The 17,491-nt window shown below is 41.8% G+C and overlaps 1 protein-coding gene across 7 annotated transcripts in view; it reads right to left on the reverse strand.

Moving 5' to 3' along the window:
- The window catches only part of CCSER2 (coiled-coil serine rich protein 2), a 61,460-nt gene extending 45,183 nt beyond the window's left edge, over positions 1 to 16,277 (reverse strand). For 3 of the 7 annotated variants that reach the window (XM_066555184.1, XM_066555188.1, XM_066555187.1), the window contains exons 1-4: positions 16,189 to 16,263; positions 15,363 to 15,547; positions 3,057 to 4,533; positions 1,954 to 2,153 (exon numbers count right to left, since the gene is read on the reverse strand). In XM_066555184.1, coding sequence (XP_066411281.1) covers positions 1,954 to 2,153; positions 3,057 to 4,494 — 1,638 coding nt within the window. In that variant the 5' untranslated portion in view covers positions 4,495 to 4,533; positions 15,363 to 15,547; positions 16,189 to 16,263. Of the gene's footprint in view, positions 1 to 1,953; positions 2,157 to 3,056; positions 4,534 to 15,362; positions 15,548 to 16,188 lie in introns of all 7 variants that reach the window. The other 4 variants (XM_066555181.1, XM_066555186.1, XM_066555185.1 and 1 more) reach the window with 2 other exon arrangements.
- Between the last annotated feature and the right edge of the window lie 1,214 nt (positions 16,278 to 17,491).

Raw genomic sequence — 17,491 nt, forward strand, 5'->3', positions numbered from 1 at the left:
GAAAAGGAAAAACATGGAAGAAAAGCTTACAGTAACCTACTCAAGAGTACTATTTTTCAGAAAGAATGAAAAACTGCATCAGAAATTCTTCTGCATCTTCAGATTAGAAAAGATCACTGTTTAATCTTTAGACTAAAGATATCAAATATATCATAATTTCTACCAAAACCAACAACTACAGGGAAAAAAAAAACACTACTAAGAGTCAATTCAACACTTCAGAGCTCCATTTTTCCCCCTAAAAATCCAAGCTACTGTAAATACATTTCTGCCTTGCAAAAATAAAAGGTGCTATTGATGCTTTTTTCATTCAGATAAATGTCACAGTACAGCAGTAAGCACTGAATTCAGGAAAAGCAGTAGCAGGATAAAAAATCAAAATGGGTAGCAACAATACATGATCTTCTAGATTCAACATCAAGTCTTAAAATCTCCTTTCTCCACTTCCTCAAAAACTAGTAAATACATTCTTCCATTCTTAAGCCCTCTCTAAAAACTGTTTACTTTCAATAAACAAAGAAATAATCCAAAATAGTGAACAAGAATATCAAAGGCTCCTAATGTACCTCTCATCTGCTTACAACAGCTTCTGTCAATCAGCTCATTGATTCAGTAGGAACTCATACCCATGCACAAATTAATTCACAGGGGCTACATGTATCAAAACCTAGATATATACTCTGAAAGCACAGTAGAAGTGTCTTCCATTTGTTTGTTACTTTTCAGTGTATGTAATAAAATATCTATGTTTAAAACTTACCAAGGACAAAGTTTAAAAACTTCCCTCTTTTCTTGGCACATGCATTCATGTGTCTGCAACAAGGGTATTTGTCTTTGCAGTGGCCTCCATGAAACTTTTCCCTGTAAACACCAATAAAGCTACAAAACTCACACTACAAAAATCCCTAACAGCTTCTCCAAGCTGGCCACAATTGCCACAAAAATTGTTAACACAAAATTAACCACAAAATTTAACCACTGCTAAACTCTTTCAAGCACTAGATCCCAACATCATAATTTAAGACAGAGAGCAAACAATACCACAAGCAGCTGAAAATATATCAGGAATTGATATTAAGTTACACACAAAGAATGTAATTACCTATCTGTGCCCAAGTCTGAAAGTGGTATTTACATTACTGAATTGGCAGTGGTGACACAGTACCCAACACGCCTGAAACTCACGAAGCATGACACATCAATTAAACCAAACTGGTTTTGTCAAATGCTCTGATTGTTAGCATCATGTTAATAAAATCCAAGTTGCTTGATTCAGAAGTCTGTGCAGATAAAAAAGTATAAACAAGGGCAGATAGACAGAATTTTCTTCAGGCCCACTAAAAGTACAAGGTTGGCTCCCTGATTTCAGATGGGGGATCACCACATAGCAAAAACTCTCCATCCACCCTCCTCATACTTCATGATGCTTCTTGCACATCAGTTTGAGTTCAGCAGCAAGAAAAAGGTTGTGCTGCATTTGTGTATCCCACTGGAGATGCACAAAGAGCCCTGCTACAGTGAGCTACAGCCAGGTCTCCACCTCAAAGATGCTATGACCGACTGAAGAGAGAAATTAAATGTCGGCTTCAGCTCACAAGGGCCCTATGAGCACAGAACAACAAATGCAAGAAGCCACAGAGGCAACAGCTATTTTCTGGCTTTTTTACTCCTATCTTTAGAGATTGCTAGAAGGTGTTGAACCTATACTTTGCAGAAATCAAATTCCTTTACTCTTTGTGAGCACTGCTGTGAGACTGCATAAGGAAGGACCTGTTTTGTCCTGACTTTAGAATAAGGAAAGAAAAAATGTGTGCAAACAGCCTGATCAAGGCCACTTGGTCCAGAAACAATTATAGCTTTTTTTTAAAAAAATAACTAGTATTAAAAAATATACTTAATAAGCAATAAACTCAACACATTGTAATAATTCAAGTTATGAATACAGATACATACTATGCTGTTCATTTCTGACGAGTCGTAACTTCCACAGGGATGGACACTTCCTATAGGTTCCAGCCCTTCTTCATCCCACATGTATGTGCCATCAGAGCTGTCAGATGGAGAAAGCTCAAAGGAGGAGCCAGCTCTGTAGTTCATCTCTGAAGAGATGACATTCTCAGTAGTGTGTTTTGTGCTTTCACTGTTGTCATCCACTGCTTAAAGAGAACAGCATCAGTTAAGATTACCAAAACAATCCAATAATCAAAAAATAAACATTAAAATGCCTGTTACTGGTGTGCTACCTTTGCTGGAGCTGTACTGTAACAGAAATACCTGAAAGCTTTCTACAGTATTGTTCCCTGATCCAAGAAGGGGGAAAAGCTTAAGCTGGTTTGGCAGCTACAAGCAAGGAATCTTCCAACCTACATCATTGCTAACCTTTTACACTGCCCTAATTCACCCACTGTGGAAGCTATTTTCTAGAAATCTGCATCTCTTTAACATATTAGAAGGTGGGTCCAAAAATACATCCTTTGGATCCAGTCTTGCAATTGCAACATCCCTCAAACAAGCTTTTATCATGAGAAGCCCATCAAAGATTTGAAAATGTGACTTTCAAAAGTATATTCTTGTGTCTTCAACTAATTTTTAAAGAATTAATATGCATCAGAAAAAACAAAAAAAGACCCAGTAACAATCTTGTTTATAACTGAGCTAATTCAATTACACATCCTACACTTATTTCCACTACTTAGAAGCAGTTACAGCTGTTCTCTACCTACAGAGGTGGAGGGAGCATGAGGTGAAATTTTCTTAAAATATCACCAACCCAGAAAATGAATGGCATAGCAAGGATACAAGGAATCCCTCAACCACAACACAAATGTGTTCAAAGGAGGTCAGCTTCATTTTTATCACAAAGAGCTCCTCAAAGTAATGCTTGGGAAAAAACTATAATGCAGAAAAGGCAGAAGCAAACACATATGTCAGCATAGAGCAGTTCCATTCTGAAACAAATCATAAGCAATGAGCAATTACATTAAATAACTTAATTACCATTACAGAATTTTGATTTAGCATTTAAAATTTCAAACAGAACATAAAAATGTATTTACCAGACACATTTATATCAAGCCAGTCATCAGCATTACAGTGAGATCCTCCACCTTCCTTGAGAGACGTGAAGGGCTCGATGGACGTTCTGCCCCCATGCTCTAATTCCTGAAGGCAGCTCTCCTTCTGCTGGATTTGTACAGTTCTGTTTGCCTCTTCTATATCTATGAAATCGTCACTGAAGTCTTCACTCAAATCGTTTTTCTCAGAGGACGACAAAGAAGATATCGATATTTCATCTCCATCATCGCTCATGCACATCACTTTTGACCCATGTTTTCCCAGACTTTCATGCAGGGCCTCCCCAGGTTCTGTTCTTTGAGCCCTGCTCTCCAGAATGCTGTTTTTATCAACGGCTCTGTTGATGTTTGCTGAGATCTCTGCACTCTCCACCAGGCACGCGTCCGGAATCGCGCTTTTGCTGCCATCCACAACGGCATTCCCAGCAAAGCGCTGCCTGGTTGGCTTCAGCAGAGAAGGCCGACTTAATCTGTATCCATAGGAAGGTGCTGACCCAGATCCATTTGACAGTGGGGGTTTCTTGGAACAGGGAGCTGACACAGCCGAGTACGGTCTGGTAAATCCATACTTCAGTGGCTCGTTTCCATTGGGTACATCCAACTGACACGCGTTCCTTGACAGCAGAGCAGACCTCTGAGACGTCCTGGCAGCGAGATTTTGACTATGATAAGGCCTTGTAAGATCCACAGCTTTGTTAAAGGAATGTGACCTGGTTAGAGATGCAGTGGGAAGGAAAGAATTCTGAACGGAATGTGAGAAACTTTGTGATCTTACCATTTTGTCACAGGAAAAAGCCTTGCTGGCATTGTCTGTAGATTGTGCCAGGCTTTCTCCTGAACTTGTCCTTGTGGCACCAGAATTAGCTCTAGGTCTCTGCAAACCTACCACCGGCCGATTTCCATAAAATCCATTTAAATTTGATCTTGGAGCATTGAGTCCAGAGTATGTCCTTCCTGACAGGGTACCTTTGGTGAATTTAGCTGAACTAGAGAGTCCAGGTATAGACTTTGGATTTAATTCCTCAGTAGAAGATACAAACATATTGGTTTGCTTTGCAGCTTTTGACACAACTGAAGCAGTACTGTTCAAACCCACCCTGAGCTCATCATTGCCCAATGCTCCTTGAGATTGAGGGTACTTCTCAGAATCAATTAATTTTTCATTAGAGTTGCGTCTGGTGTTGGCTTCTCTCCCATCCTGATCGTTAAGCTGATATTTATTTGATTTTTTCCAGCTGAAAGCAAAGGAAGACATTCCAACAGTGCCATTGTGCTTGTTGAAATTTTTGCCACCATTACTCCCTGCTAAGTTCACGGCCGTCCCGTTTGGCATCGGTTGCAAAACAGCCCCCAAAGTTTTCATTCCATATTTCGGTAGCCTGGAAACCAAGGATGTCCTGTTTTGATTTCTTTCTTCCATGAGCTATTGGGTACATTGGTCCTTAAAGGGTGCTTGAATCTAAGAAAGGAAAATAAAACAACATTAAACCTGAATCAACCACACATTAAACACAGTTTTCTACACATTTGCAGCTATACACTTCCTAGATTTCTGTGCCTAACTCCACTATGCTGATAAAAAGTAACCCAGACATTTTGTGAACTCCAGATTTCAAGCAGTTATCTGGCAGTAATATGTTCTTCAGATGACAGGTCCCTCCCCCAACTTTCATTCTCAACATAAACCATCTCTTGTTTTGTTTTCCTTTTGTAATCAATAAAATATACTTCAGAAGAGGTTGGATGATTTTTTCTTGGATTTTTTTTACCCATTCTCAGCAACAAACTGAGCTTTCAACTGTTACAATTATTAAGTCATAAACTTAAGATTTAGTCTTTTTAAAAAGCCACAAATATAACATAGCAAAAACCTGTGGTCAACAACACAAACCTGCAAAAAACAATAATGTAAAATCTGACTAAAAGCAAATTTTTTGAGATTATTTTCTGTTTCCCCAATGCCTAAAACACGGGAAATAACTACTCATCATCCATCTCACAACATTTTTTCTTCCCAGACCTTATGGATCTCCCCAAATCAAGATTCACATTCCTAGTCATTGTTTTCTCTTGGTATGGAGACTGTAGTCTATTTTTGAAATCATCTTATTCACACATAAACCTGAGGTACAGTGCAACAGTTGCATAAGGTCAGCGTTAGTAAGTGAATTCAAAAGTTCTACTTATTCAAAGGACACAGAATATCTTGTGTAACCACAGCAAGCATTACCCTAAAGTGACTCACTCCCCAAGCTGCAAGGCTCACTAAGAAACATTTAAATTCTTAGTGATACAGTTGAAGATAAAATCAAAGATAAGATCGAAGTGGCATTAAATTCATGCAAACTGCAATACCCTGAGGATTTGTCAGGGAATAGGATGCCCCAGAGCAGTACTTCTGGAAGCAGATCTACATTACAAAGATAGAAAGAGAAAGGTACTGCAGACAGGGCATTTCGGGGCTCCTAACTTGTTAGAACACCAGAATCCACATTCTGCAACTGGTGTGTGCACTTCCATTTCAAAATACACAAACCCTGACTTTTCAAAGACTCAGTGAATTCTTGCACAGCAGAGACACTGCCCTCACCCAGGTGTGCAAAGAAGGACACAAGTATTTTCTCCCTGGGACAAGCAGAACATCTCATTCACCAGGTATGACACCTGCCTGCATGTGGATTGAAGTGTCTAATGTTAGACTTCTTGCCTACCTGCATACCTTGCACAGGAAAATAATATCATCAGGCTTTATTAGCAACATCAAAGATCTTTACTTCATGTCAACTACATGCAATAAGGTACACCTTTTTTTTTAATAACTCTATGAATAAAAAATGGCCTTTAATATGCTGATGAATTCATTCCCAGCAAGCATCACAGTGCAGATCCCTCAGAAGATAACCTAACTCTAAAGAAAAGGCAAGTCTTGTGAAGAAATCTTCCAAACTGAAAAAGTTAAATTAGAAAGCTGCTAATTTAACTTGCATGCTTTATGGATAATTCCCTTTTCACATCTGTCTACCATCTCTTAGGTGACTGCAAAATTTAAATGAGGCCATTTAATTAGATTACTTTAATCCTCCACCAAGTGCTGCAAATTAAACTTGAAAAGGAGACCTCGTAGTTCTCTAGGAAGGGCTCTTGCTCATTTATCCTTGATTAGGAAAAGACAACACATTATCTTCAACAAAACCATACTGATAGCCCAGAACACTTCTGATAATTAAATTAAAAAACAAACAATACTTCTCTGTATTTTATTAGCTATGTAACTGTAACTACTGTGCCACTTCCTGAACTCCAAATGTTTCATTTGTTTCATTGAAACACAATGTCATCAAAAAAAACCCACTAAAACTTAACAGCACCATGTCTGGCAGATGTTTTCCAGAAAATGGGGAATTTTCTTATTAAGTTCTCTAAAACTTCCTTACTCTTTAGCTATGTTTACTAGGACAGATTAAACCAGCCTCACAATTAAACTCCCTTACCAAGCAGCACTGTTACCACTTAGAGTAAGATTTCTGCATCCCAGAAGATTCAAGTTCAATACAATTTAAATTGCAGCCTACTGTACTATAAAGAAATTCAAAGTATTTTTAGACTTAAGTAATCTATGGATTTTTAAAAAACTGACATTTGGGCAAACAAGTTTTATATTCTTTGCTTTGGGAAATACATTATCTAGTGCACACAAGCCTAACCAGGAATTAAGCTAATTATAAAGAGCCTAGCCTTAAATAATGATCCAGGGAAAAGGAGTTAAAATCCACAGACCCCCTCTGAAGTATAATCTGAATTAACTGAAAAGCTGCTACATCCTTACCTTCAAGGATATTCAAGATCCTGGTGATAAGCAAAAGGATATTAATTCTCACCCTCCTTGGTACCTCCTCTGTAGGATTATTTACACCTCAATAAAATCCTGCACTCTTAGTTTTAACTGGCAAGCACAATATTCACTGTAATTTCATTCACAGTTTGTTTCAGCACCACCAGGAAGACAGTTTCCTATACATTAGCTTCTCAGCAAAGTCCAGCTTTGCACCTGAGACTCTGCCCTACAGAAGAAGACAGCTTAAAGATTCACACATTTGAAAATGTATTCATACATTTTAAAATCCTGCAATCCATAGGATCCCTGCCACCAGGAAGATAACAGCATTTTCCAGTTCCAGATTCCTGAATGGGACTGAATTCCCCTCCTCTTGTCACAGCAGTGTGGAATACCCAGCTGAGGGATGGAACACATGTGACAGGCTGGTGACAGGCCAGAGAAATTCCCCTTGCAGTCCTACTGCCATGGCAGCAGTTTCAGATCTGTGTTTCACTCACAGGAATTGAAGTGCACATATATTTCAGCTGTGCCCTGTGCACAGCTTATAAAACCACCTCTTACACCTCTGGGTTATTAAAAATGCATTACATCAGTTATGTGAAAATATCTTATTTCCACCAATGTAGGGAGGCACTGAATGTCATCAGGGAAAAGTATGGGAGGTCCTTGCAACAGAAACAGCAAAAGGTTTCTTTAGCACTCACTTAAGAACATTCCAAGATGGGCAGCATGACTGCAAGTCAATTTTCAGCTTTAAAAGGACCATGGGAGCTTACTAGAATGGAAGAAACTGGCAAGAGATCCAGCTGGCAAACACCTGCTCTGAGCATGACAAGCCCTGGGGAATTCAAGATCGTGAATCCTGAGGAAATCATGCATGCTGTATGAACTAAAATGAATCAGAATGCAACCAGAAATTCTGATGGCTTCAAGATTGAACTTTGAGTATTTACAACTTTTTGTGTTGTTTACTCTGCACAGAGTGGTTTCAGTTCAGTCCAAAGTGCCACTTTCACTCCAAGATCCAGTAAGATTTATCAGCTCTGTAGTAAAAACCTCCAAGCCTGCTTTCCTTCTCCTGTCTTCCATTTCTCCAAAACACCTGTTCTTGATTCAATTCCCAATGTTTTATGAAGACATCTCTGAATTCAGCCACTCTCCTTTTCCTATGTCCAAACTGCAGAGATTAACACCAGCTTCCCTGACACTGGCTTCTGAAGGTACCATAGCCAGGAAGCACAGCAAGAAATTCCAAGACTGTAAGGGCTTCTTGTTCCATTTCTCTGAAATTGCCTTGCTTTTCTGTGTCCCAAATTGTGAGATTCTGTTTTCAGGTCTCAATGCAGCTTAGAGACACGCCCTTTTCTGTTTTTCAGCCCTAACACTAACGAGGTTCTACCCACTTTGAAGGGCTGATCCAGCAAACACCAACCAACCAGTTACCCAAGCTGCTCTTGTGCTCAATTTCCTGTCAAAATACACTAGGTCAAAGAACAGGAGCAGAACATGATAATGAATAAAGGGAGAAGGAAGCAAGAAATGCATCATAAAGAGTTTCAGTATTTTTAACATTAAGCAGCCTTTTTGGTCAATAAAGCAGAAAATGTGACATCCCTTGTCAACTCTAAAAGCATTCTTGCTATTCATCAGAATTCTTAATGTTTGATAAGGCAAGAGGACATAAGCACTTACTGGAGAAAAAGAAATTGGGAAATGCAGCTCTATTTTGTAGAAGAAAGCTACCACAATACTTCCAGAATCAAAAACTCCCTCTGCATCCCTCAGGGCCACACTGTCAGTTCACTGTGCCATTAATGCTGTTTACATGGAGCATCAGGCACCTCAAAGAAGCAAAAAAGGGCCAAGTGTTATCTGCCCAGACAAGGATACTTTGTAATTGTTGTCCACTTGTGCTTTTCATAATAGTCAAACAGAAACTATGCATTTTAAACTCCAAATTTTTACACCAAACCTAACCAAAACATTGAAACAAAACAGGGTACGAGTTATCAGAAGCCCCTTTAGATTTTATGGAAAAAAAGTCATGCAAATTTTATCTACAAGAAAAACTTTTGATAAAAATCTGTTTCTCAAACAAGTAAAGTTGCATTGATTTTTGGCATTCTTACACAACTGACAAGGTGGAAGGCAGTCAAGGTCCAGATGTTTAGCCAGCTGCAGCAAGGAACAGCTTCAGCACAAAGAAAAGAAGATGGAAGAGGATACCTGAGGGTACAGACCAATTACTCCCAGTAAAAGGGACTATCAGGGTCTCTTGTAAGGAAGAAGAAAGCCTTGACAGTGCCATTTCAGGTTCCTCATAAGTGTTAATGCAGGTTATTATGGTTTGCTGATAAATGAGACGTGAAGTGCAAGGACAGTTACTCTTTGCTGCCTTAGTGCTGACAGCCTACTGCTGTCAGGGACAGGTCAGCCAGAAATTGGAATAAAGCACTGGAGATGCACAACTCCTCTCTGAACCCGCTCTCCATCTGATGCATCCTCTTGCAGGAAGTCATCAATTCCTTTCTTCAGCAGACCCTGTTCAAACTGGATGAGCAATATCAAGCCTGTACCTGCAGATACAAACACCAGGCAGCCCTTGCATAACCAGCTCCCAAACACAAGACCCAGAGCACAGTGGCTCTCACTGGCATCCAAGGACCACAAGGCCCAGATGATAACAGATGATAACACCTAACACATTAGGGGTACTAACCCCAGGAACGCTGCAAGAGGTGGGAGGGATATATTGTCCTATATCAGAAAATTATCATCATCATGGCCAATACCTCTGGCTCCAGTGCAGAAACACCCCTGCCAGAAGGAATTAAATTATGTGGATTACTTCACTCCTTATGTTGTGCAAGGAACAGCCTCCTGTGGACTGAACCAATGCAGGAGATTCCACCCCAGTGAGCAAGTCAAGCTTCTTCATTAGGGTTGCTTAATAGCTCCTAAATAGCAAAAGATGCAGATGTTTTCAATATCTTTGTTGGAGAAACGAAAAGCCTTTACTTGTTTCTCTTGTTGATGATACTTTAAATTGTTACCAAATTTGCAGGGATAACAAACAGAAAGGGGAAAAACTGAAGTAAGAAAAGAGACATTGTCTGCCTGCCTTACAGATCCAATACTCTCTGCAACCTAGAGACAAAGTGACACACCTACAAAGAAGCCAAAATCTGTTAATCATTCACCAGCACCACCTCCCAAGCCCTTCCAAAAACAACCTCAAACAAATATACTGTGACTATAAAGCACATTTATATCTAGGTTCCTATGCTGTCTTAATACTTCCCTGCATTTAGCAATTTCTGTCCTGGAAGATAAGCCATAATTGTGTATATGCTTGTGTGCAAGTACATAGATTTTGGAAAGACTCTCCTCTTTCCCATCAGAGTCTTTTTTCCAAGGTTTCTCAAACATTTGTGGCATTCTTACATGAAGAATAAGGCAGAAGGTAATCAGAAACCTGCCTTTCAGAAGAGTTTTAAAGGTGGCATCACCAACATAAAGGCAATTTAAATTTTATGCTGTGGCTAAGATTGACTGGAAGAATCCCAAACATCAATTGCAGTCTAGAATTAAAGCTTTCTACCAGTGAAATGTCAGATCCTGATATCTCCTTAAAACATTTTGTGATTATGTCAGCATCAAAGCAACTGACAGCAGAAACAGGCCCCTGCTTCTGCTGATGGTATTAGTCCTTCAGCAACAGCATTTCACATGGGTAATTTAATCTGTCTTGTAAGAACAAATCCAGAAAGATTGCATCTGTCTCAAAAGCAATGTCCTACTGCAAACAGCAGGAATGACCTGCTGTTCTCTAGCAAATATTTCACTTAAGAACAGAGGAATAACCCTTTTTTCCTCAGCACTATCCACTGTTACCTAGTGATTCAAACACACTATTCCCATCTCTGACTCTTCTGGGAAAGATTTACTTCACCATTGACTCGGTAACAAACTCAAAGTGCTGGTCACCAGTTACTGTTTTCTACTTCTTACATACAAACATGTTAAGTGGAGCAGGATTTTCTTCTTGATAAGAACAGGCAGGCTGAAAGCCAAGTGGAACTTGGTATACAGCTAATTATAACTGGAAATATCCCTTTTTAGACTGCCATGTTGTCCATCCTACTCCTCTGGTTTGTTTATTCAACTGATGCATGTTCTCCATGTAAAAACACTGAGCTGTCTTGAACTAGAAGCCTCTCACACTGGCACTAACATATTTTTCAATATATATTTTGTAATGATTAAATAATGACTAATAACAGAAACAATACTTCCTGTCTGAACTGCTGCTGAACATTTTTCTATGTGGGATCCTAAGATTAAGAATTTCCATGGGTTTAAATCTTCAATGACGCTGAGCTTTCAACCAGTATGTAAGTTGGTTTTTTTCCCCCCTCTAGCCACATACACTCATTCTTTCTTTGTCTCCTGCTGCCTGAGTAAGAATTGCAGTTATAGGTTAAGCTGAATGGCAAGCAGAGATAATTGGAAGAGACTGCATGTAATTCATAGACTCACTGGCACTGGGATATCTTCAATAAGCCTGAAGAGGTTCACACGTGATAACTGAGCAAGATTAGACAAGATGAAGCAGAAAGAAGATAGAAAAAATAGTTTTGAGATTTTCTTTCCTACATACTGCAGTGCTATTTCAGCATAGTTCAGTTTTTCACAGAAGATCATGATCTTGAGACAAGAACACATCAGCATATTGCTACATATCTAAAAAAATCATATTGTTAAGTCAGCCACTGCTGGATTTCAAAAAATACTAGAAAAAGGACTGACAGAGAAAATCCTTAACACTGCTATCAGGAAAGACAGACAGTGAATCCTGCACAAGCTGGAAATATTATATAAATCATGGAATTTCACTGTGTGTGGATCATGGCACTTCAATGCCCAGTTCAATTCTCCAGTCAATTCTATTTTAGAGGCGAGGAATACAAAAATCCCATTAACTCCTGTGGTTGCCTTAAAACAAAAATGCACCAGGGAAGGGATGATTAGGGCAAAGACAAAATGAGACTTCCTCAACCTTCAACTGCTCTCAATTCATAGTATTTCTTAAATTTGATGCAGTTTGTTCAGGAACCCTACACAGATCTCTTGTCCACTGTTTTGTGTAACCTGTCCCTGAACCCCCAAACTTTCTGCATCCTTGACTGCCTTAAGCAAGGAGTTCCAGAGCCTCAATAACAATTCTTTCAAGGTTATTTCATTGTCTTGCACAGATTCTCAAAGAAAACTACTAAAACTGCTGCTTCTAAACCCCCTACATGGCCAGAAGAGGCAATGTGTCATACCTACTCTCCTTGCTACCAAACACACCAGTTTGTTTCACATTTACATGTTTTCATGAAGATACTGTATTATTTGAAGTCTGACTTCTTAACATTCATCCTTGATCAAAAATACTGCAGCCACACACCTGTGTATTACAGCTTTCAGCTGAAACTTGGTTATTTGTAAAACACATCTTCAAAGTATCATTTTCCTGCTATTGAGTTTCATTTCATTAGTACTGGACTCAATACAGCTTCTGTCTACAATTCCACTGATATAAATCAGTTTCCAGTCTCAAAACCAGTCTCCCTGAAAATGTCTGAGTAGCAAACAACTTTGCAAGTTTCCCACAGCATAACAAATACCAAGATGTTTTTGACAACAGACTGGCAGCCTCCAGGATTTTAATGTGTGTTTTGTGTTTTCCCACCAGCTTTCTGATACACCAGCAGCTATACTGGATTGTACTTCTCAAGGTCAGTTTCCTATAGCATGGAAGACACAGATATTTGTTATGTCCCCAGAGGTTTGAAACTGAAGGAGAAAAAAAAAAACAAAACAGATTATCTGAGAAACTGAGATGTAAGTTCAGTTAGGAATGACAGTTTGTCACAGGATCCCCTTCAGAGTTAGTCATCTATGCTGTGTTTTATTTAAATTTACAGGAAGCCAATACATATTGCTTGTTTTGCTTAATCAGTGCTCAATGGAGTCATAGTAAAGCTACACATATCCAAATTACCATTTCAGAAAGCTTCCATGATTAAAAGATTTACACAGAAATATTTTTTTTCTGTTTTTAACTCTGTTTACTGATGGATAAGGCTATGCAGGCTGACAGATTGTGCTCCTCCCCTCAAGTCTCCTGCTACCAACAGCAGCAGCCTGGGCCTTGCCAAGTTTCTACCTATGCAAGTTTGCCTTACTGAGATGAAGGTAACTCAAAAGCCACAGCAACCCTCAACTAATCAAAAATATTTATCAACATGACTATGTAATAATTTTAACATATAAGATCAGAAAAAATAGCATTTAAGTAAAGCCAATCTTTAAAACAACTTACAAAAAGAGTGTGAATGGAATTATCAACTAAATCCAGATTGTAGTGATAAACTGCATCTATCTAGAAGAGATCTGATCTGAATCTCCAGCTTAAAGTAGGCATATTATTGAGTCAAGAGGAGCTGGGACATTCAGTTCTCCCTGGATGCTTCCCTTGTGCTGTGTGTGTCACAAGCCATCTGGGCTGATTAGCCTAAAAGCACAGAATTTCTTAGGCTTCAGGGAATAATTGCAGAAATTATGTACAATTTAAGGGCTATTCCTGATCTGTAAGTTGCTCAGCCACCTCATCAAAGTAAATCCTTATCAGCCATTTCCTCTGGCAAAGAAGCCAAGCCTCCTTGCAGTGAGGACATTGCCAGCACTGCCAGTACCTCTTCAATAAAGGCCATTAAAATGCACTCTGCAGAGCAGGACCTCAGCTCAGCACAGACTAAGTGCTCATGAAAAACCCAACAATCTGCAGTGAATCAGGCAATTTAGCAAGAACTTGCGACACCAGTTCCCCATGTGACCAGGGATAAGCAAAACCACCACCCTGAGGAGACTTTCTTCAATTCCTATAGGATATTGTCAGCAGAACTGCTGCAGCTGAATCCTCCTTTCAGAACAGAGAATGACTACTGAGCAAAGTCCAGAACTCTGCAAATCCAGCTACTTTTGACTAAGGAGGAAACAACATTCTCAGAATATCTTCCAAAATGCACCTACTTGGTAGCAGTTCAAGAGTGAGCTGGGGTGTGTGTCCAAGAGCTGGGAAGAAATGCAGAGACCTTTCCTGACCAGCCAAACTTCAACTTTGGGATAACCATTTAATGCTCTTGGGTTTTACCGTAACATACATGTGTGCAGGTATCCAGAGATTGACATAATCTGTTTTTATTGCTCCAACTGAAACACAATACAGGATTTTCAACCTGATTATCAAAAGCACCATTAGTATTTTGATCTCCTTAGCATCCCTGTTGGCACGGGACTTAACCCTGCCTGAAAGCTTCTAATTAAGAAGATGGTGCTGCTGTTTACAGCGAATAGTGGCTGAAAGAGAACACCACAACCACTGTAGATATATTTCATCATATTAGTTTCTGTAACCTTTTATTCCTTCATCTCCTCTCCATTTTGAGAGATCCACACTTTCTAAGGATTCCAGGCAAGCAATGTTCATCTCAAGAGTGATGGCACGATGGCTTTTTATCTAAAGAGCCCGTGCCAACATTTCCTACTAACTGGTTTATTCCAAATAACCAATCCCTCTTAAAGGATGATCAGGTCCAAAAGTAAAGGATTTTACTCCAATGAGCTTCTACATGAACAGTTCCATTAAACAGGATTACTCATTAGTATAACAATACATTAAATGAGATCATTATGTTAATTGAGGCTATTTCTACCCTTTCAACAGCTTTACAGTTAAAAGACTATACTGGGCAGTTTTTGGAACCCAAACATTGATACTTTTATAATGAAAAATACTATCCATGAGCAGAAATTAAACCTGAACTTCAAAAACAACTTTTCTACTCTAAGTTGTATATTGACATAGATCCTTGGTTGACATTTAGGTTACTCATGTCCCATTTGTTAGGCCATCACCTCTTCAGCTTGGAGGCATGTGATTCAAAATGGGCCCATAGAATTTAGAGGCATGTGATCATTGCAAACACGATAAAAAGTCTTGCCAATTTCATTCATTATCAGCAAACAATGTGAATATTTACTGCCTCAGGCTAACCCAAGAGTTTTGTATATTTCTCTGGAAGAGAGAAATTTAGTAAAGTCTCAGTAACCCAAGAGTTTTGTATATTTCTCTGGAAGAGAGAAATTCACTAAAGTCGCAGTACATATGTGAAGTGGCTCTCAATTATAAAAATGTAACAAAACGAGAACTTAGATTCAACTTCATTTCACTTTTAACACCTTCGTTGCAAAAAATTCTATTCTGCACCAAACCAAGGCTCAAAGCCCAGACACCAAGATCAACCTGCTGTAGACATGAAGCTCTAACCCTGCAAGATGCACCAGTTCCCCTGAAAAGTGCTTTACATCTTCACACAGCATACCAGATGGACAATCCTTACCTTAATTTGATGTCTGGCCTGGACACTAACGCTCTGCTAGAGCACAAAGTTCCCATGCAGTTTTGCTTTCTTAAACTGAAGATAAACAGCTCGACCTCCTCCAGCTCAAAGTTAAAGGCTGAGGTTGCCTATGTTTCATTGTGTGCCAAAGTACATTTGACAGAACACGAAGTGAACAGCAGGCTCTGGGTGACGAAAACAAAGTCTCAGTGTCATTAAAGTGAAATCACCACAACGTACAGAACATCCCCTTGCTATAAATCTCAACAGATCACTGCTAAAGCAGAAATGCCACCATTATAATTCTTTTCCGCCGTCACTATTTTTTTTATCGTTATCGTTACACACACTGGGTGCTTTTGCTTCTTCCCCTTTTCGGAGATTAAAACCCTCGAGATACGACACCTCACGCTACAAGACGTCTGCGGCCGGAGCTCGCAGCAGCTGCTCCCAAGGCACCTGCAGGTGCGTCTGCCCGCACACCGCACACACAGGACGCGCCAAGCACCGCAGAGCCGGCACCGGGGCGCTCCCGGCGCCGGGCCCGCCGTGCCGGGCTGCCCCCGAGTCCGGCTGCCCCCGAGCCCGGGCACGGCGGGCGGCTCGCCCGTGACATTCAGCGGGCCCGGAGCTGAGCGCTAAGGCCGCCCCGCCCGCCCGGCCCCGGCCTCCCGCGGCCCGCGCGGCCCCCGCTGCCGCAGCATCCCCGGCCGAGCCGCGACCCCCGCCCCGGCGCAGGGCGGCGGCGCTGGGCGGAGGACAGCGGCCGCTCCCCGCGGGCACAGAGCCCCCGATGAGGGCGCGGGGGTGGCCGCTCCGCACTCACCGCCGGACGGCGCGGGCCGTGTCGCCTCCCGGGGCAGGCCCGCTCCGCGCCCTCGGGTCCCGCCGGCCGGCCCGGCCCGCGCAGGGAGGGGCGGAGGGCGGGAACACGCAGCCGCCCCGCGCCCCGCCGCCCGCCCTGACGTCAGCGCGGCCGCCCCGCCCTGCCCATGGCGGCGGCGCCGCCGGGAGGCATCGCCCTATCGCCCTCATCTCCCTCATCGCCCCCATCGCACCCTCAGCCGTGCCCCGGAACCCACCGGGAGCCTGGCCCAGCGCGGCCGCCGCAGCTCGGCCGTGTGGCGCTGCCGCCGCGGGCCGCCTCTGCCAGGCTGCCCCAGCTATGGTCGAGCTGGCTGGCAGAACCAAGGGCAAAGGGAGTTGTTAAAAGCATTGCAGGAATGGGCCTGCAGGTGTCCCGGCCCTGCGGCATGGAAAGGTGAAATCATGGCACCGTCAGGGGTGGAAGAGACTTTAACATCAGCCAGTGCGGTCGTCCGCCCAACACTGCACTCTGAGCCCTGAGCCAGCACCCAGCGCCAGATCCCCGTGACAAACCCATACCACCTCTGCACAACCTACTCCGGTGCCCAACCATCCAAACAGTGACAAAATTGTCTTCCAGGATCTAATCTGAACCTCTCCTGTTTAAGGCCATTTCCTCCTGTCCTCTCTCTGCAGGCATGGCAGAAGAGACCAGCCCCACCTCAGTCCAAGCTGCTTTCAGCAAGCTGCAGAGAGCAATGATGTCCCTCACACCGAGCCCCCTCAAGACTAAACAACCCCAGCTCCCTCAGCTGTTCCTCACAAGATGTATTTTCTAATCTTTCACAAGCCTTGTTGCCCCTCTCTGGACACTCTGCAGCTCCTCAATGTCCTTGGTAAAATGAGGGCCCAGAACTGAAGACACCACTCGAGGTGCAGCCCCAGCAGTGCCCAGCACGGGGATTGGGATGGTCCCTGCCTTGCTCCTGCTGCCCACACTACAACAGAGGCACTCAAAGGAGAAAGGTGGTGACCCTGCTATACAAAAATCCTGAAGGACTCACAGTCATCCACGGGAGACCAGGAATTCTCCATGCCAGTGCTCACAGTACTAATTGAGAGTTTAATTTCCTCAAATTTTCCACCTGTGCTAGGAATTAGAAGGCACTGACAGAAGGTTCAGGAAGTTCCTTGCCAGTGAGGTGAATCACTGAGTCATTATTTACACCTCAGTGTTCTGCCTTGGGGCTTGAGTTTCTGCATCTCCCCTGTTTTGGGGCCTTCATTGGCACAGCATTTCACCATCTCCCACTGCTGTGCTT

This window comes from Molothrus aeneus, chromosome 8, assembly GCF_037042795.1.
Source record: "Molothrus aeneus isolate 106 chromosome 8, BPBGC_Maene_1.0, whole genome shotgun sequence".
In the NCBI taxonomy this organism is placed as follows: domain Eukaryota; kingdom Metazoa; phylum Chordata; class Aves; order Passeriformes; family Icteridae; genus Molothrus; species Molothrus aeneus.